Source organism: Apostichopus japonicus, chromosome 19 (genome assembly GCF_037975245.1).
Source record: "Apostichopus japonicus isolate 1M-3 chromosome 19, ASM3797524v1, whole genome shotgun sequence".
NCBI lineage: Eukaryota > Metazoa > Echinodermata > Holothuroidea > Aspidochirotida > Stichopodidae > Apostichopus > Apostichopus japonicus.
The window spans coordinates 13,959,028-13,975,860 of record NC_092579.1 but is presented as its reverse complement, the minus strand read 5'-3'; the positions used below and the strand labels follow the sequence as shown (position 1 = coordinate 13,975,860).

Below are 16,833 nucleotides of genomic sequence, written 5' to 3'. Positions count from 1 at the left end.
GTTAATTTGTTTTATCGTGTAGATGTATTTGCTTACATTTTTTTTATTAAATGGAAGACACCATCAACATTGGCATAAAATTATTGTTCAGTTCCTATAAACTGAATAAATTACTCATTTTATTTATTTCTTAAAATCTCTTTAAATCTGAGCAAGTACATTTGTATGAATACTTGAAGTTGTACAGCCAATACATGCTTCCATAATGAGCATATATTTCATACTGTAACTTATGATAAACTGTATGTATTATTGGCCAGGATTCCATTCTTCCCAGGGACCCTCTGATCTTTTGACATTATTTAATTGTTTCTAATTCTTAATTTTATTTTATTTTCAGTCCAAAACCATACCTTTCTAAAACTATCATGATTGACCTCTCAAAAAAAAAATTCAATTAAAATATTGATTTACAGATTGCATACACCCTTTAAAATCAAATATAATCATATAATATCAAATTATCTTCTGTGGAAAAAGTACCAGAATTTGGTGTGACTTTAACACATGGTTACAACAGGCTAAAAGAATATATACAAACCAAAGAAGTATACCAGTAACCCAACCTTAGCAGAAACTTAGCATTCTCACCATTTCATGATAATTTCAAAACTGCTAGAAAAGTTGTAATCATTGAATGATATCCTGAAATATGGATGCCGCATGTCAAGAGCTTCACATTGTTTCTTGTCCTACATAGTGGTAAAGGCTTGTCATCCTTTGAGTTTTGTGACATGGGTACAAATTACAAGATGAGAATAAATCTCTCAAAAGGAATCTTTCGACCACCACAATCTGCTTGGGAAATGGAATCTGCTAGGTAGGCAGTAATATCAGTCTGTGAGTCTCTAAAATTTAGGTCTGAAGGAGTCCTTGTCCTTCCGTAGAGCTCCCATAACATCTACTGGGTCGGTCTTTTTTGTGTGTTGTTTCACAGCATCCACACTATAAAAAATTAAAATACAAATCATTAACTTAGCTGGAACAGTTCACAGAAACAAATTATTTTGAAAGTTTTTAAATAAAAGCTAACATCATTTCAATACCTGCAGTTCAATATTTTTCAACATTTTTGTATTGTAGGGGGGAGGCTCTAAGATACTATATCACCCGAAATCAAATTGAGGGGAGCTCATTTTGCTATTAATTGACAATTCTACAATAGCATACAAAAGTGCCTTACGTACAATAGCCCTACCATAGCATACATAAGCACCTTTACGTGCAATAGTCCATCAATAGCATACATAAGCACTTACATGCTATTGCTGTACAATAGCATACATAAGTACCTTACAACAGCCCTACAATAGCATACATAAGTACCTTGTGTGCAATAGCCCTACAATGGCATACATAAGAACTTACATGCTATAGTTGTACAATAGCATACATAAGTACCTTACATACAACAGCCTTACAATAGCATAAATGAGTACCTTACGTACAACAGCATATATAAGCACTTATGTCAGCAACTTACATTGAGAATTGATGCAATGAAAATGTTATAAGCTACAATCGTACCTGACCCTCATGAATGGGTTATATTTCTTCTCCTCTCCAATTGTTCCAGGCACAGTTGGCACACTTTTAGCTCTTAAATCCTGATAAGAAAAAAAGGAAAATCTATAGAAAGCCACTAAAATATTAATGAATAAAGTGTAGCATATGACCAATAACAAGTGAAAGTTCAAAATCTAAAAACACCGCATGGTCTAACAATTGATTTTAAACCGAGCTAGTAACTTCACTATTCTTTATATTAGAGCTTAAGTAGAACAGAGTAAACCATCTCAGGATGCATTGAATTATGGGTGAACTCTCCAGGGTTTGTCTAAGAGACTTGAAGAGGTATCGTGGCATGAGATAACATTCCAAATTGTTACAAGACAATAATCAGTTTACCTACCTGTGCCCATTTCATTCTCTGCTGTATATCAGGGTTTTTTGGCTCTACATAAAGTGCATATTTCAAGTTATTAACAGTGTATTCATGTCCACAGTAAACTTTCTGTGAAAGATTAAAAAAGGGAGCAAAAGGAGTTATGCTGGAATGTCATGAATTTTAATATACTTACTTATACTTAAGTCTAGTTGCTTCCATTTGGCTATGTAGCTAATGAAAGCAAGATTATGTGCATAATATGCACCATTTAAGCTTAGTCTAAGATATGGGATTATGGAAATCTTGTGTGCATAAAACCCTATTGCACTATGTTTGTATGGTTACCATCTTAATTGCATAGAAGTGTTAGTCCAATGCTATATTGTACTGTGTTTGCCTTTATAACAAACAAATGATTATAAACATGAAAAATCATAAACTACTTGAAGACTTGACATCAGACAACTGTATTTTCCAACCACTCCACCTGACCAACCACCCTCCCCCCCCCAAAAAAATAGACCTCACTCATATCCACCCCCTGGTCATACAAGCTGGTAATAATACCATAAACTCACTGTATCTTCAGGAAGGCTTCCTAGCTTCTCTATCAGAGCACTGTGCATCTGTTCTGGGGTGCCTTCAAAGAATTTACCACAACCAGATAAGAACAGTGTATCACCTGTGGAAATGTAAGATCACAAACGAAATGGAAGTAAACAGACTATACAAGTGTTATCACCAGATCACCCAATCTCAGAAAACTCTATACCACTCCAAAAAAGAACAGAAATGCAGTGGACTTGTTAAACAGTAGGTTACTGGTTTAAGTCCTCGACAGTGACCTTTCCATGTTTTTCATGACGGTGGAGACCGTGTGTATGAGACATTCATGATTAGACCTCTTACCAGTGAATACAGAAGGTTCTTCACCACTCTCACCAGTCACAAAGTAACAGATGTGACCCGATGTATGGCAGGGTGTAAACAAACAACGGACGTTCAAACTCCCAATCTGTAAATGATAAACAAAATTAAGATCAGTTCCTGTGTTAGAGAGGACTTGTCATGTAACAATTTAGGATGCTACTGGTCGGTAAGTTTTCAGCAGTGTTTATTGGGAATGCTGAAGTTTGGAGGCAATTAAAAAGATCCCTGAACACTACTGATAGCCTATGCTGATCTTGGGGATATATATGCAGGGTTATCTCACTATATTTCAAACACAACACTAAATTTAAGTATGGTCAACACTGTCAACACGTCAACACTGTCAACACGTCAACACTGTCTAGTACTGTCTCCTCTTACCTTAAACTCGTCGTCCTGCTTGACTTTGTTTGTCAAGGCTCCAATTCTGTCGTCACCTCCGTACACGGAAAGACCTTTGACCTTTTTCACTAATTCTTCATTACCTCCAGCATGATCCCTGCCAAAAAAACAAATTTGATTTTTTTTCCCCCCTTAAATCTTGAGCTTCATATATGAAATTTAACATCAACTTGTTGCCTGTCACAAATAAAAAGAACTTATGCCCATGGAAAATTTACAACCAGATAATAAAATATGTTTGATTCCCCATACATATGTACCAAGTCTATGAAATATGTTCTGCACATCTCACGTTGAACAAAATTTAACAAAGTGAAAGATGTTTGTGCAAAATGTAAACAATTCTCTATCCCTGACAACCCATGAACTAATACAGTGACATATTTGAGAAAGCAAATTAAATTGAACATACCAGTGATGATGAGTTGTAATGACAGATTTCAAATTGACTCCTTCTTTGGATACTGCTTCCACAACCTAGAAGGAATAATTCCATAGATAAAACTTAAACAAATTATGTTCTGATAACATCCTATATACTTGCACACCACTTCCTCAGTGACAATAGATAACTACCTGGACAGCTATATTACTGCAATTATTTACGCAAAATAAGATTTTTTATACAAAACAGACTTTTAAATTACCTAAAATATTTCGAGGAATAGAATATGCACCACTTTTGATTGACAAACAACTGTAATTTTTTGCAGAAGTAAATTCTGGAGATAAAAATTTAAATTTTAATATTCTTTGTTAATTTATTCTTGAAACCTGACACATTTGGAATGTTTACTTTGCTGTTCAAGTTGTACTTAGAATCTCATCAAATGTATTTTTTTGTTTTTTTGTGGAAATATTCTTTTCCTCTGGTAATAAATAATTAGAAAAGACATTTTCCACTGAAGTACTACAATGATACCATCCATTCTGTTGTTGCCAGATGCATTTACAAAATTTCACAAAAGTTGTTACATCTTCACTATATTGCTACGAAGATGTGGTTTTGCCAAAAGATTCAGAAGAATTCCAGCAATTTTACTAAGCAATAAACATCAGCCACCAGTCTTTTCTTCGAATGGCTGGCTGTTCCATGATATGAGGTTCCTGATCAAAATGGCTGAATAGAGAGTATGAATGGACATTGTTAGATATTTTGTGGACAGTTGAGTGGACAGTTGAGTGTACTTGAAAGATGATGTGACCTTATCTGGGTTAACTGGATCCACGATGGCTGCTTCTTTTGTTTTCTCATCAGTAATGAGGTACATGTAGTTATCCTCCAAAGCTGAGAGAATCGTTATCTTCATGTCTGGTTGATTGATGAACAAAGTTGAAGAATGGCAATTTCTATGAGCTGACCAGGTGAGAGGTAAGCCAACTTTTTGGAGAGATTTAACTGCCAAAATACAAATAAAGAAAGGATTAAAATGATAAACAAAAAAAGGCAAAGATATTACCATCAAAATTAACTCATGATCCTGTCAATCCTGTGATATTCATTCAAGCTATACGGGGACTGCCTTATTGAGAAACAAGGTACAAATTTTTACAATGTTTAACTTGATATTGTTTATTTATAGTCCAGGCAAAGAGACAACTACTATACAGACTACACTGCTTAGCCTACATATTAGGCCTATGGATGGAAAAAGTTTTAACATAGGCCAAGACCTTCTAATTCGCACTAGCGAGGCGTACTTCAGTTGAACTGGTATCAGCTGGGCAAGGTGATGCCTAAGCCGCAAACACTGGCATTGCGTAAGGTCTATTGCAATACAAAACAAAACACCATACAATTTACTAGGCCTATCCTAGCCTTTGCATATAACTGTTACTAATTCATGACAATCCTATACGTATTACTGTATAGGTTATATCCTAGAAATTGCCTAGACTTTCGTCCCAGTGCAAGAAACGGAACAGTAACAAGCAGGGAAGATAGGTACCAAGTAAAGTGGCACGAGCGCACACATTCAACATCACAGTACTGTCAAAGTCACAAGTTGTTCCAATTTTCACTTCAGATCATACAGTACAGGTGAACGCGAACTGTTGTCCAAAGTGCACCTGTGGTAGAGAACTGGTAACTTCGAACACAAACTCTACACATTGAGGTAGCATACGCTCATTAAAAGTCCCATTGACTTACACACTAAATCACAAAAGTAATGTGGTCGATAAAGACCTTTCATGGCACCACCAATTTTCCGTATCGTGACCATACAGATTTTTTTGCTATCAGAGCCTGAAGTCTTCGTCATTTGTAAACAAACCTCTTCACTCAGTAGTAAACAATTTTCGTACGCTGCTCCTGTGAGGCCTAAAGATTTCTAAAATTGCCTCAATTGATACAATTTTTGCACCACATGTACTTTCCATTCATGCTCTTCAACATGCAAGCCACAAAAAAAAAACGATCCTGATTGATAACAGGTCAAAAAAGGTGTTCTCCTGCTGCTTTTTGGCACTTTTTCTGAGGCGGATGGATATAAACTCTAATAGGACTATGGCACCTTAAGTTGCAGTTGGGCAACGACACAGAAATATATACAAACAAATTTGTGTGGGCAGCGACCCTGGGTAATAGTGACGTCATTTGAAGGCTATAGGGAAATTCCCGTTGAGCAAGCCAATTTTCACGTTAGCAGTTATGACTAGCCCCAGGTCCAGAAAGTACTATCAACTGCAGGACCTTAATGATCAAAACTTCCTTATTCGAGTGATTTGCTGGGGTGGGGGTTTCATGGGGGGTATTCAGTATGAATTTCAATAATGTCAAATGGTTAAGATCAATGCTTGGAATATTATAGCCTCTATTATCCTCGCTTTCCACCCTGTCCGGCCAGCAGACCTCTCCATTTGCCTAGTGTTTTTGATGAGGGGGAGGGAAAGGGTGTGAAAGAAGGAGAGGAGACGGGAGGGAATAAGGAAATTTATTTTACTTCCCTGGACAAATGGAAACCCATTTTCATCTTGACTACAATAAATTTCTGTTAAACTTGTTTTGTTTTTTTATCACCCTGTTAAATGTATACGTATGGAGGTAGCGAAACATGGATGACTTTTTTTAAGTAACAGGTCATTGATATTCAGTTAATAACCAATACTTAATTCTACACATAACTACTGAAAGATGAAAATTACAAACATGCGTTAATTAAAAATAAAATTATGTTTCCCTTTTTTTAAGGGTTTTTACAGCCATTTATACAGGTTAAATATTTATACTTTCGCAAGATAACTAACTCCCAATATGATGACATGCAATTGATTTCAACCAATACAATGTGAGCTGTTGCTATCAATTTGCTTTGGTTTACAAGGGTTACCAATTTAATGCGACAATTTACTGAAAACTTGCAGATTTGCAAATACATCCCATAAGAACAAAGGTTGAGTATAAATACTTGAAACAGAAACTTGGCCACATTTTAATACTTTTGAGTAGACGCTGTGAATAAATCCACAATGGTACAATGAGTGGGAATTGATAAACAAAATTTGAAATTAGTGACCTCAGCACCTCACATTCTCCACCGATTAACCTTACCATCCCTTTAGTGATGATCCCCATATAACCATTTCGTTACAGGGCATGGTGGAGATAGGAACACGAGTCCAAATCCAAAACTGCACTGCCTTCCCTATTGTGTAAGCTGAGAAAACACCCTAGTTCTTGTTCTTTCTTCTTCTTTTCTTTTAGATTAGAGGAAGGGGAGGGGGGTGGGGGAGAAATCACAGTCAGAGACCACTGTATCCTGTTTAGTGTGTAACCAAACATCAAACACTTCCTTCTTCTGATACAACCTCGAAAGCAGAAAAGAACGGATTTAAAAAGGAGTTTAGATCTTGTGGTACATATAATCCAATGGCAGAAACCTCTGAAATAATTTAAATAAAAGAAAATGGAAGAGTAAAGAAGTTTAAGGCTAGAACAAGGTTCAAACCAGTGATCCACAGGATTTCAGTTCCTATGAACTACCAATTCTACTTGGTGGTGATCCCTATACAACCATTCTAGCTTTAGAATTCTTGAAATACTAGTTAACATGACAAATTAGATTTGTCAACCTAATACACGTAAATTGTTCCAGACTATAGTCCAACTCTGATAAAATTGTTGAGCTAGCAAAATTTTGTCATTGTTGTATATTTAGTCCTATAGTAATTATGGTGATATGTTAACATATTAATGCTATGGCATTCTGGTCACTGGGAACAGGGCCTTAAATAAAACACAAACATGAGGTATCCAAGTCCAGTTGTTTTTCTCTTTATTTGGCTCCTGTTCTGGAGGATGCTAGCCATGCATGCAGAAACTGCTTTTCTTAATCTCATCAAGCTGTTTTCAATTTGTTAAACCCACATAAATTGAAAAATAAGGTGCATTGCTGAGATTTTTTTTATTTTTTAGATCATCAGCTAAGGTTGAAGGTGGACAGTGAACCTACAACTCCAGACAAGTGAGCATTACAAATTTTGTAAAAGTTGCAAGCCGAGGGAAAATGATTTTCCACCAATCCCTGGTAATCTTTTTTTATCGAAAAGAGAATAGATAATTCATAGTTGATATAATGACTAATAGATAACAAACTCAGCTGATTGGTACTTTTTTAATTATTTTCAGTTTGTAATCTAGTATTATTTATAGTGTACAACATGGTCAATATGTATTCAAGTTACAAAATCTCTCAGGGTTTGTACTCACTTAACTAACCTTTACTGTTATATCATGATCCAACCTTTACTGTTATATCATGATCCTACATACCTAATAGAATGAAACACCGTTGCTATGTCGTCCATATATCAGCATCTATCAAACCATTGAAAGATTCTTAAAGGGTGTGAAGACTCGCGCACAAAGAAACGTCTCATGCCGGTAATCTGACCTAGTTTGAATGAGGTGTAACAGAAGTGTTAGACACCACCATCCATCCCAGAAAATACACACACAGCTTGCTACCGTCGGTAATTAGACACTAGTGTACAGTCTGTACATACAGCTGGGAACAATACCCACAGCACAGTCGCTGTATTTTGTAGCGACAAGAAGAAAACTCCACTTGCAAGCAACTTTTTCAGAGCACGGCACGCATGCATTTCTTCAATGCAGTCTTCAATGCATTTAAACACCAGTAGCTTTTTAATGTAGTCACATGCAACCTTGTAATATCTGACGTCTTTGACCAATCATAACTCTAAATACAGAATGAAGCATATATTGTTTTCGCTCTCACTCTATAATCACTTTCGAGTATAAATTTTTATGACAACCTTTCATGTATACCTTAAACTCAAAAATCTTCAGTTGTTCTGTACTCCAAGTATTTAGCATGCATAAATCACTTAAGGTTATTGCTCGCAGCTCAATTTCTATGGAAACCATTCAAATACTCTAACATCTGTCCATAGCTAGAGACAAACTAAACAATTTCTGTAGTCTGTACATTGTAAACCTAAGTAAAGACAGATAGCATGAATACTTCATGTTACATTATCTGTTACATCTCAGTTTCTATGGAAACCATTGGTGCCCCCTTAAAATCTAGCAGCCGTTCAACACAGGTAGATATAACACTGTAGTATCTACATGATTAACCTAGTTCTGCATTTGTATTGAACTCCCAAGTACAGACAGATAGCATGCATAAATCACCTTACATTATCTGTTACATCTCAGTTTCTATGGAAACCATTGGTGCCCCTTAAACTCTAGCAGCTGTTCAACACAGGTAGATATAACACTGGAGTATCTACATGATTCACCTAGTTCTGCATTTGTATTGAACTCCTGAGTATAGACAGATAGCATGCATAAATCACCTTACATTATCTATCACATCTCAGTTTCTATGGAAACCATCGGTGCCCCCTTTAAATTCTAGCAGCTGTTTAACACAGGTAGATATAACACTGTAGTATCTACATGATTCACCTAGTTCTGAATTGTATTGAACTCCTAAGTATAGACAGAAAGCATGCATAAATCACCTGCCATTATCTGTCACATCTCAGTTTCTATGGAAACCATTGGTGCCCCCTTAAAATCTAGCAGCTGTTTAACACAGGTAGATATACCACTGTAGTATCTACATGATTCACCTAGTTCTGCATTTGTATTGAACTCCTAAGTATATACAGATAGCATGCATACATCATGTTAGAATCTCTTTCCCATATCAGTTTCTATGGAAACCAATGATGTACCCCTCAAACACTAGCAGCTATTGGATATAACAAGATACAACCTTGTAGCATCTACATAACATCTGCATTCTTATTGTACTGCAAAATACAGAAAGAGAGGATGCGTTTGTTGTGCTATGCTCATTCTTCTGTGCCAGTTGCTATGGAAACCATCGGTGCACATCAACTGCGAATGACCGCATGATTACTTTATATACCTTCCAAGGCAAAACATCAAACAGTGTTCAAGTGTATTGCGAGAAGTCTGTCAGTGAGGAGCCCGGTTTCTTCTTCATGTGAGATTCTGCACTTGCCGTCGGTTTCACTGGCATTCCAATCACCTGTGGCAAGGATGATGTAGGTGAATGAGACAGTTTAGAGCGAATCCTCCCAATCTGTCGTAGCCTCTCCAGCCAATTGGATGAGAACGATGCCGCTGCCTTGCCTTTAGATTGGCTCTTGTGGATCTGAGAGGCAAGCTAAAAAAAATAGACAAGAGAATTATCTCATTATCATTATCACAAACTGTTCCAAACAATCGTCTTTTGATGACAAATCAGATAAACATTTCCCTGAAGGAAACAGTCAGTACAACTTTGCTTTGACTGTAGCAATTATAAATCACTATGTTGGTGGGATTTGTTGTTTAAACTTTGTACAATCCTTCTGTCCCTTGTTAGACAACTTGAATTTAACTATAATTAATATTTCTGTAGCTTTTACAGCAAGTCAGAAATATGAAGTTCAATTATTATAGCAAATGTGAAGCCTGATGTGTCCCGAGGGAACTGCACCTTTGCAGATCAAACAGGACTTCGTACTCTACGGACAAAAGCCTGATATATCAGAATAACCAGATAAATATGTGAGTAACTGAACGCTGTCACAAAGACAGTCTGGAGACTAAAAACTCACACAGAGGTATGACAAGAACACTATGACAAAGACAGTCTGGAGACTAAAAACTTAGGAGATATTACAAGACGAATACCTTTCCATGAAGCTTGGATACCGAGTAGTGTGCTACGTTTTGACTTAAAACACTGTTCCAAATTGTGGAACACATGTAAAGGCTTTACTTTGACTTATACCACATCAAGAACTTATACCACATCAAAATGTCAATCTTTGATGTTCTATTCTATGTTCACTTCTCAACCTTCCAAATTAAATATCAATAAATATTTTCTAATGCAGAAATTTCTTGAGTTTTTTCGTACTAGTTCTATTTCAAATTCTTCAATTAATGAAAAAATAAAAAGACTTTGCAGTGTTAAAAATCTAATAATATCTTATATTACGTTTGCTCTTTCAAGTTTGTTTATAACTTGAACTTCCCAGTCAGTTTTCTGTTGTTGATTTGCTGTATTTATACAAAGATTGTAGAAAGTTATAGAAGGTCAGTTTCTGGAATCTAAATCTCCATATTATTAGCAAACTAAAGAAACAGCACAAATCTGGTAAATAAATAAAAAGGTCAAATGGTTCCAATAATCGTTTTGACTTTACGTTTGCGTGTAACGCCATCTGTCGGACAAGCAGAGCCACTCTCTTATCGGACACCAGCCAAGGACCTCTCGCTCCGATCCATTCTTCGAGCTCTATGAAAGAGACGGTAAAGGAGAGAGAAATTGAATAAAGAAAATAAATTGGAGTGTTCACAGTATGATAGGACTCTAAACAGATAAATTAAAGTCAACTTTTAAGGTCATTTGTACATACATAATACTGATGTAGAATGAATCCAGACACACATTCTATGTTAATAATAGACAGCATTGACACACTTTCACCAAAAACAGTCCATTTGTGGTCAGTATTAATAACTTGTTAAGAGCAACTGGAAAAATCCAAAATTTTATTAGAAATGTTACTTCAGTGTGTATCAATAAAATTGATAATACATTATTGCAGTAGATGATTATTATTGTAAAGCATACCTAAAGTTAATCAAAATCAACTGAAAATATTGCTTTAATGGACAGGATACACAGAATAACAAGAGCCCAAGGGCACTGTGGTTCCTTGCGTAGGGGTATATGACAATACACATAATATTATCAAGCAAGATTGGGTTCAAATAGTCAAGTAATTGTGGTCCTACATGTACCCATAAAGTAACCAACACTATAGCCAACACTTTTGTGATCACAAATTGTGATCGGATTATGATCAAAATGCACTTTTGAGATCTGACCATGGCGTCGAAAATGTAAGAGATATAAGGTCACCTACAAGAAGGTCAACATATATGATAACATTGGTGACCACAGATGACATGACCGTGAAATTTGAAAATGTTCCACCACCCCATTCACAACTTGTCCCAAAATATCAACCGTGGCATTGGGATTTAATTGCATAACTGCACACCCGGAGGTCAACCAATTGACCTTTTTGATCGGTGAGACCTAAATAGAGCATCAAAAATTCAAAAATTCAAACATTTTTTCTTTGCCCATTTTTCCCCCCAAAATACTACTTTTTTAACATTAATTAATTTTTAACATTAATAACTTTGCACACGAAGGTCCTACGGGGGTCAACCCATTGACATTAATGATCAGAAGGTACCTTTGACATCTGAAAATAGCATCAAAACTGTAAAAATCCCCAAAACAAGTAAAGGTCACCAGAGGTCAAATTTAGGTCAAAGGTCACCAACATGCGGGTTGACAATTGGATTACATTGAAGTAATTTTCAACCCTAACGGACAATTCATTCTCAAGTTATCGCCAAAAAACTTAGTTTTTTATCATTAATTGACCTTTGGTGACCTCGATCACATGACCGTTAAGTTTGAAAATATTCCCCTATACCATTTGCAACTTGTCCCAAAATATCAACCGTGAAACACCTTGGCACTGGGAGTTATTGCACAAAATGTCTGAAATTTAACTTTGACCTTGTATAACTTCGCATTCGAAGGTCACACGGGGGTCAGCCCATTGACATTTATGATCAGAAGGTACCTTTGACATCTGAAAATAGCATCGAAACTGTAAAAATCCCCAAAACATGTAAAGGTCACCAGAGGTCAAATTGAGGTCAAAGGTCATCCACATGCGGGTTGACAATTGGATTACATTGAAGTAATTTGCAACCCTAACAGACAATTCGTTCTCAAGTTATCCACAAAAAAACTAGTTTTTTATCATTAATTGACCTTTGGTGACCTCGGATCACATGACCGTTAAGTTTGAAAATATTCCCCTATACCATTTGCAACTTGTCCCAAAATATCAACCGTGACACACATTGGCACTGGGAGTTATTGCACAAAATGTCTGAAATTTAACTTTGAACTTGTATAACTTTGCATTCGAAGGTCACGCGGGGGTCAACCTATTGACATTTATGATCAGAAGGTACCTTTGACATCTGAAAATAGCATCAAAACTGTAAAAATCCCCAAAACATGTAAAGGTCACCAGAGGTCAAATTGAGGTCAAAGGTCACCCACATGCGGGTTGACAATTGGATTACATTGAAGTAATTTCCAACCCTAACAGACAATTTGTTCTCAAGTTATCGCCAAAAAACTTAGTTTTTTATCATTAATTGACCTTTGGTGACCTCGGATCACATGACCGTTATGTTTGAAAATATTCCCCTACACCATTTGCAACTTGTCCCAAAATATCAACCGTGACTCACCTTGGCACTGGGAGTTATTGCACTAAATGTCTGAAATTTAACTTTGACCTCATATTACTGAACCCACAAAGGTCACCTTGGGTCAACTCATTGACATTTTTGATTGGTGTGACGTGAATATAGCATCAAACTATAAAAAATCATACATTTTTGTCTTTGCCCATTTTCTCCCCTCAAAATTCTAGTTTTTTAACATTTATTGACCTTTGGTGACCTCGGATCACATGACCGTTCCGTTTGAAAATATTCCCCTATACCATTTGCAACTTGTCCCAAAATATCAACCATGTCACAACTTGGAACTGGGAGTTATTGCATTAAATGTCTGAAAATTAACTTTGACCTCGTATAACTTCGCACATGAAGGTCACAGGGGTGTCAACCCATTGACATTTTTGATCGGAAGGTACCTTTGATATCCAAATCTAGCATCAAAACCAAACATTTTCTTTTTGGTTCGTTTCCTCCCTAAATAAGCACATTTTTTCTAATGTGACCTTTGACCTTTTGACCTTGGTTTCAGATGTAGTTTTATCTCCTGATTACAAAAAGCAAAACGACAAGTCTGTACAGCCATTCTATCTCCGACCGAAAAACTTTGACCCCTTATAACTTTGCACAAAAGGGTCACACGGGGGTCAACCTATTGACATTTATGATCAGAAGGTACCTTTGACATCTGAAAATAGCATCGAAACTGTAAAAATCCCCAAAACACGTAAAGGTCACCAGAGGTCAAATTGAGGTCAAAGGTCACCCAGATGCGGGTCGACGATTGGATTACAATGAGGTAACTCCCAACCCTAACGGACAATTCGTTCTCAAGTTATTGCAAAAATACTAGTTTTTTATCATTAATTGACCTTTGGTGACCTCGGATCACATGACCGTTAAGTTTGAAAATGTTCCCCTAACCAGTTCACAACTTGTCCCAAAATATCAACCTTGTCACACATTGGCACTGGGAGTTATTGCAGTTTTAATATTTTTGGTTTTTGGACCATAACTGACCTATGGTGACCTTTGTGGGCACCAAAAACAATAGGGCACACCTTCTCCATATGGGGGATCCATAGTCCAAGTTTAGCCTCAATCCAACATTCCCTTATTGAGATAGAGCGTACCCAAGCAAGTGTCACAGACGCACACACACACACACACGCACACACGCCAACCTGACTGCATAGGTTCCTTTTGCTAAAGCAAGGAACCAAAAATAAAATTAAAAAAAGATTTCTTCAGTGAGCATCTACTGATATCATATTTTCAAGAGTCCTTGCAACACTTGCATTTTATTCTTAAATCACTGAAGAAGGAAAAACAGTTCTTAAGGGGGACTTAATATTGGGCAAAGTATGTTTGTACCAACCAAGTGCCCAAACATTTTGAGCAACAGATTTGTGTCTCAGAGGATCAAACAGTCAAATACTAACATTTTTTAAGGCTTTTCCAAATATATGAAAAACACATTTTTTTTGCCCTGTATATTTACCAGATTTAACCATGAACATCTCCAATGATGTAGCATATATTTCACTCTATTTTCATATGTCTTTGGTTTTAATGCCCTTTTGGGCTGCTTATCTGAATAACAGATCCTAGCTCCTCCTAATACTCACCCGGCTTGGTCTGTATCATGACTAGATTGGTCTCTTTGTCTAAAGGTTCAATAATGATCTCAGCAAAGTTGAACTGGCCCTAGAGAAATAGAAATGGAATAAAACATTAATAAAAATAAATATCAAACAAGATAGATGCAGTTTTGACTTGTTTCCCACACAATGATACATTGATTTATTAGCATATCCATGAATAACCTTTATTCTTCAACAAACCACCCCTCCCCCTCCCCCTCAAAGAAAAGGGAGCAAAAAACAGAACAAACCAATCAATTATTGGTAAAAGGACAAGTCCAAGAGGAAAGGACTACTCTGTAAGTATTACTCAGTATTAAATACTTTAAACACTCGAAAAACTTTAACGTTAATTGAAAGTGCTGTAAAGTATGAAACATTTGTCGTGCTTATTTCAATTTCAGAGTAAAGCTTTTAAGAGGATGATCGTATTGGTTCTCCTTTTCCTCCTCCAATAAAATACATTTGTGGTAACATCATCATCTCAGTTGGTTATCCCTGTATGACTCATCAAGTAAGAACATGCTAAAGCAGAATTAAAAGATAATTGAATACAAAACTAAAGAAGAAAATGACAATCAAAATTTGTCACGATTCTGAGGGTAGTAGTGGTGTTGTTGGGAGGGGGCAAGAGAGGAGGGAAGGGAGGAGGGGAGGGAGGGAGGAGGGATTTGGGGTTGGGATGGTTACCAAGAGAGGTATCAATCACTATTACCTTGATGGTACCGAGATGATATTTCGAACCACTTTCATTGTAAACAATTGACACAAAGTCGTTCCCGATGTGGAGTTTCTTGGCTGTACAGTTAGGATCACTTTCTTTGTTAGGCATCAATGTCGCCACATGGAAAATCACTGCAAGAACAGATTCGCAAATTTATTAATGACGGCCAAAAAAAAAGAGACTTTGAATTTGACAAGAAATTTAATCCGAAGCAAATCTAATGAAATAAAATGTCACCGTGGAAACCTATAAGGAGAATGATATGTTAATATGACGTACAGTGAGACTGCCTGAGATTCCATCCCTGGCACCCTTGCGGGAGTGCGCCACCATTTTTTGAAAAAAATATTCTGTAAAGAATAAACAAATCAAAACTTCAATTCCCTCATTTATTGTTAACATCTTTTAACGTCAGGCCAACTTTCTTTTACACATTCTCTTACACAGGCTCTCTAGTGGATAAGCAGTTTGCTAACAGTTTTATTTTATCTTTTAATTTTGACAGTTACCTTGCATGACGTCATCCTTCCACCAGTAAACAAACTTTCCGTCGCTGCCTGAGGTATCCAGACCTCCTGTATAGATCTCAATGTGACCGGCTTCTTGCAACGGGATTAGCTTGCCCAGACCTTTCAGGAAGCTCATGTATCGTGATGATCCGTAGACGTTGGACAGTATTGCAATCTCATTTTCAGCCTGCAATAAAACAAATGCAGTTTTAATGCAACAAATTAGTTCTGTCATTTCCATGGGAGGGTTTGTTGGAAACACTTTGCAAAGTTGGGTCAATTATATTCACCAAGATAAGCAAACTTCCTTTGGTGCTGTATTTAAAGATTCTTTGTCAAAGTTTACATTGATATTACAATTGAAATATATATGTAAGATTCCCTGAGGATTTAAGGAGAAATCATGCAATGACTATTCTTTTTACCAATTTTTTTCAAATCTTTACGTTTTTGTACCATAAACATCTGAGCATGAACTTCATATTAAACAACCACCAAAGTATCAATACCAATCCTTAGGTCTCATATATTGGTGATGTATATAGAGAGATGACTGGACTACACACAGGAAAATCACTTTCAACTTGACCTTTAATTGAAGAGAAGTTGTGATTATGTGATACAGTCATCAACATGCATCAGTGTTATCGATGAGATGATTCGAAAAATGAGTCAAAATTCTTTTTATCTTGCACAAGTACCTGATTGGGACCAACGTAAAGCACCCCAATCTTGTGGGTGTCGTATGGAGGAATTCTGTCCAGGACCTTTACAGCCCTCTGTGCCATCTGTTAGAGATTAGGAAACAAAGGGTTTATTAAAAGAATGGTTACTTAAAATCAAATCAAAGGCAATTTGATTATTTTTGTGCACATATCTATGCCTGAATATTACCT

General features: G+C 36.4%; 2 protein-coding genes across 6 annotated transcripts in view; both read right to left on the bottom strand.

Moving 5' to 3' along the window:
- Position 1: 1 nt before the first annotated feature.
- On the bottom strand, positions 2 to 5,330 carry LOC139959530 (hydroxyacylglutathione hydrolase, mitochondrial-like). Its single transcript, XM_071957234.1, has 9 exons — positions 5,170 to 5,330; positions 4,426 to 4,619; positions 3,633 to 3,697; positions 3,200 to 3,317; positions 2,798 to 2,903; positions 2,467 to 2,570; positions 1,913 to 2,014; positions 1,528 to 1,607; positions 2 to 945 (listed from the first exon to the last, which is right to left on the bottom strand). Exons 1-9 carry the CDS (start codon positions 5,201 to 5,203, stop codon positions 849 to 851), a joined length of 900 nt encoding a protein of 299 aa, XP_071813335.1. The 5' UTR covers positions 5,204 to 5,330; the 3' UTR covers positions 2 to 848.
- Positions 5,331 to 7,474: 2,144 nt separating this feature from the next.
- The window catches only part of LOC139959528 (tuberin-like), a 43,991-nt gene continuing 34,632 nt past the window's right edge, over positions 7,475 to 16,833 (bottom strand). For all 5 annotated transcript variants that reach the window (XM_071957226.1, XM_071957231.1, XM_071957227.1 and 2 more), the window contains 6 exons: positions 16,639 to 16,725; positions 15,938 to 16,124; positions 15,420 to 15,559; positions 14,690 to 14,768; positions 10,922 to 11,013; positions 7,475 to 9,891 (listed from right to left, as the gene is read on the bottom strand). In XM_071957226.1, coding sequence (XP_071813327.1) covers positions 9,658 to 9,891; positions 10,922 to 11,013; positions 14,690 to 14,768; positions 15,420 to 15,559; positions 15,938 to 16,124; positions 16,639 to 16,725 — 819 coding nt within the window. In that variant the 3' untranslated portion in view covers positions 7,475 to 9,657. The remainder of the gene's footprint in view (positions 9,892 to 10,921; positions 11,014 to 14,689; positions 14,769 to 15,419; positions 15,560 to 15,937; positions 16,125 to 16,638; positions 16,726 to 16,833) is intronic.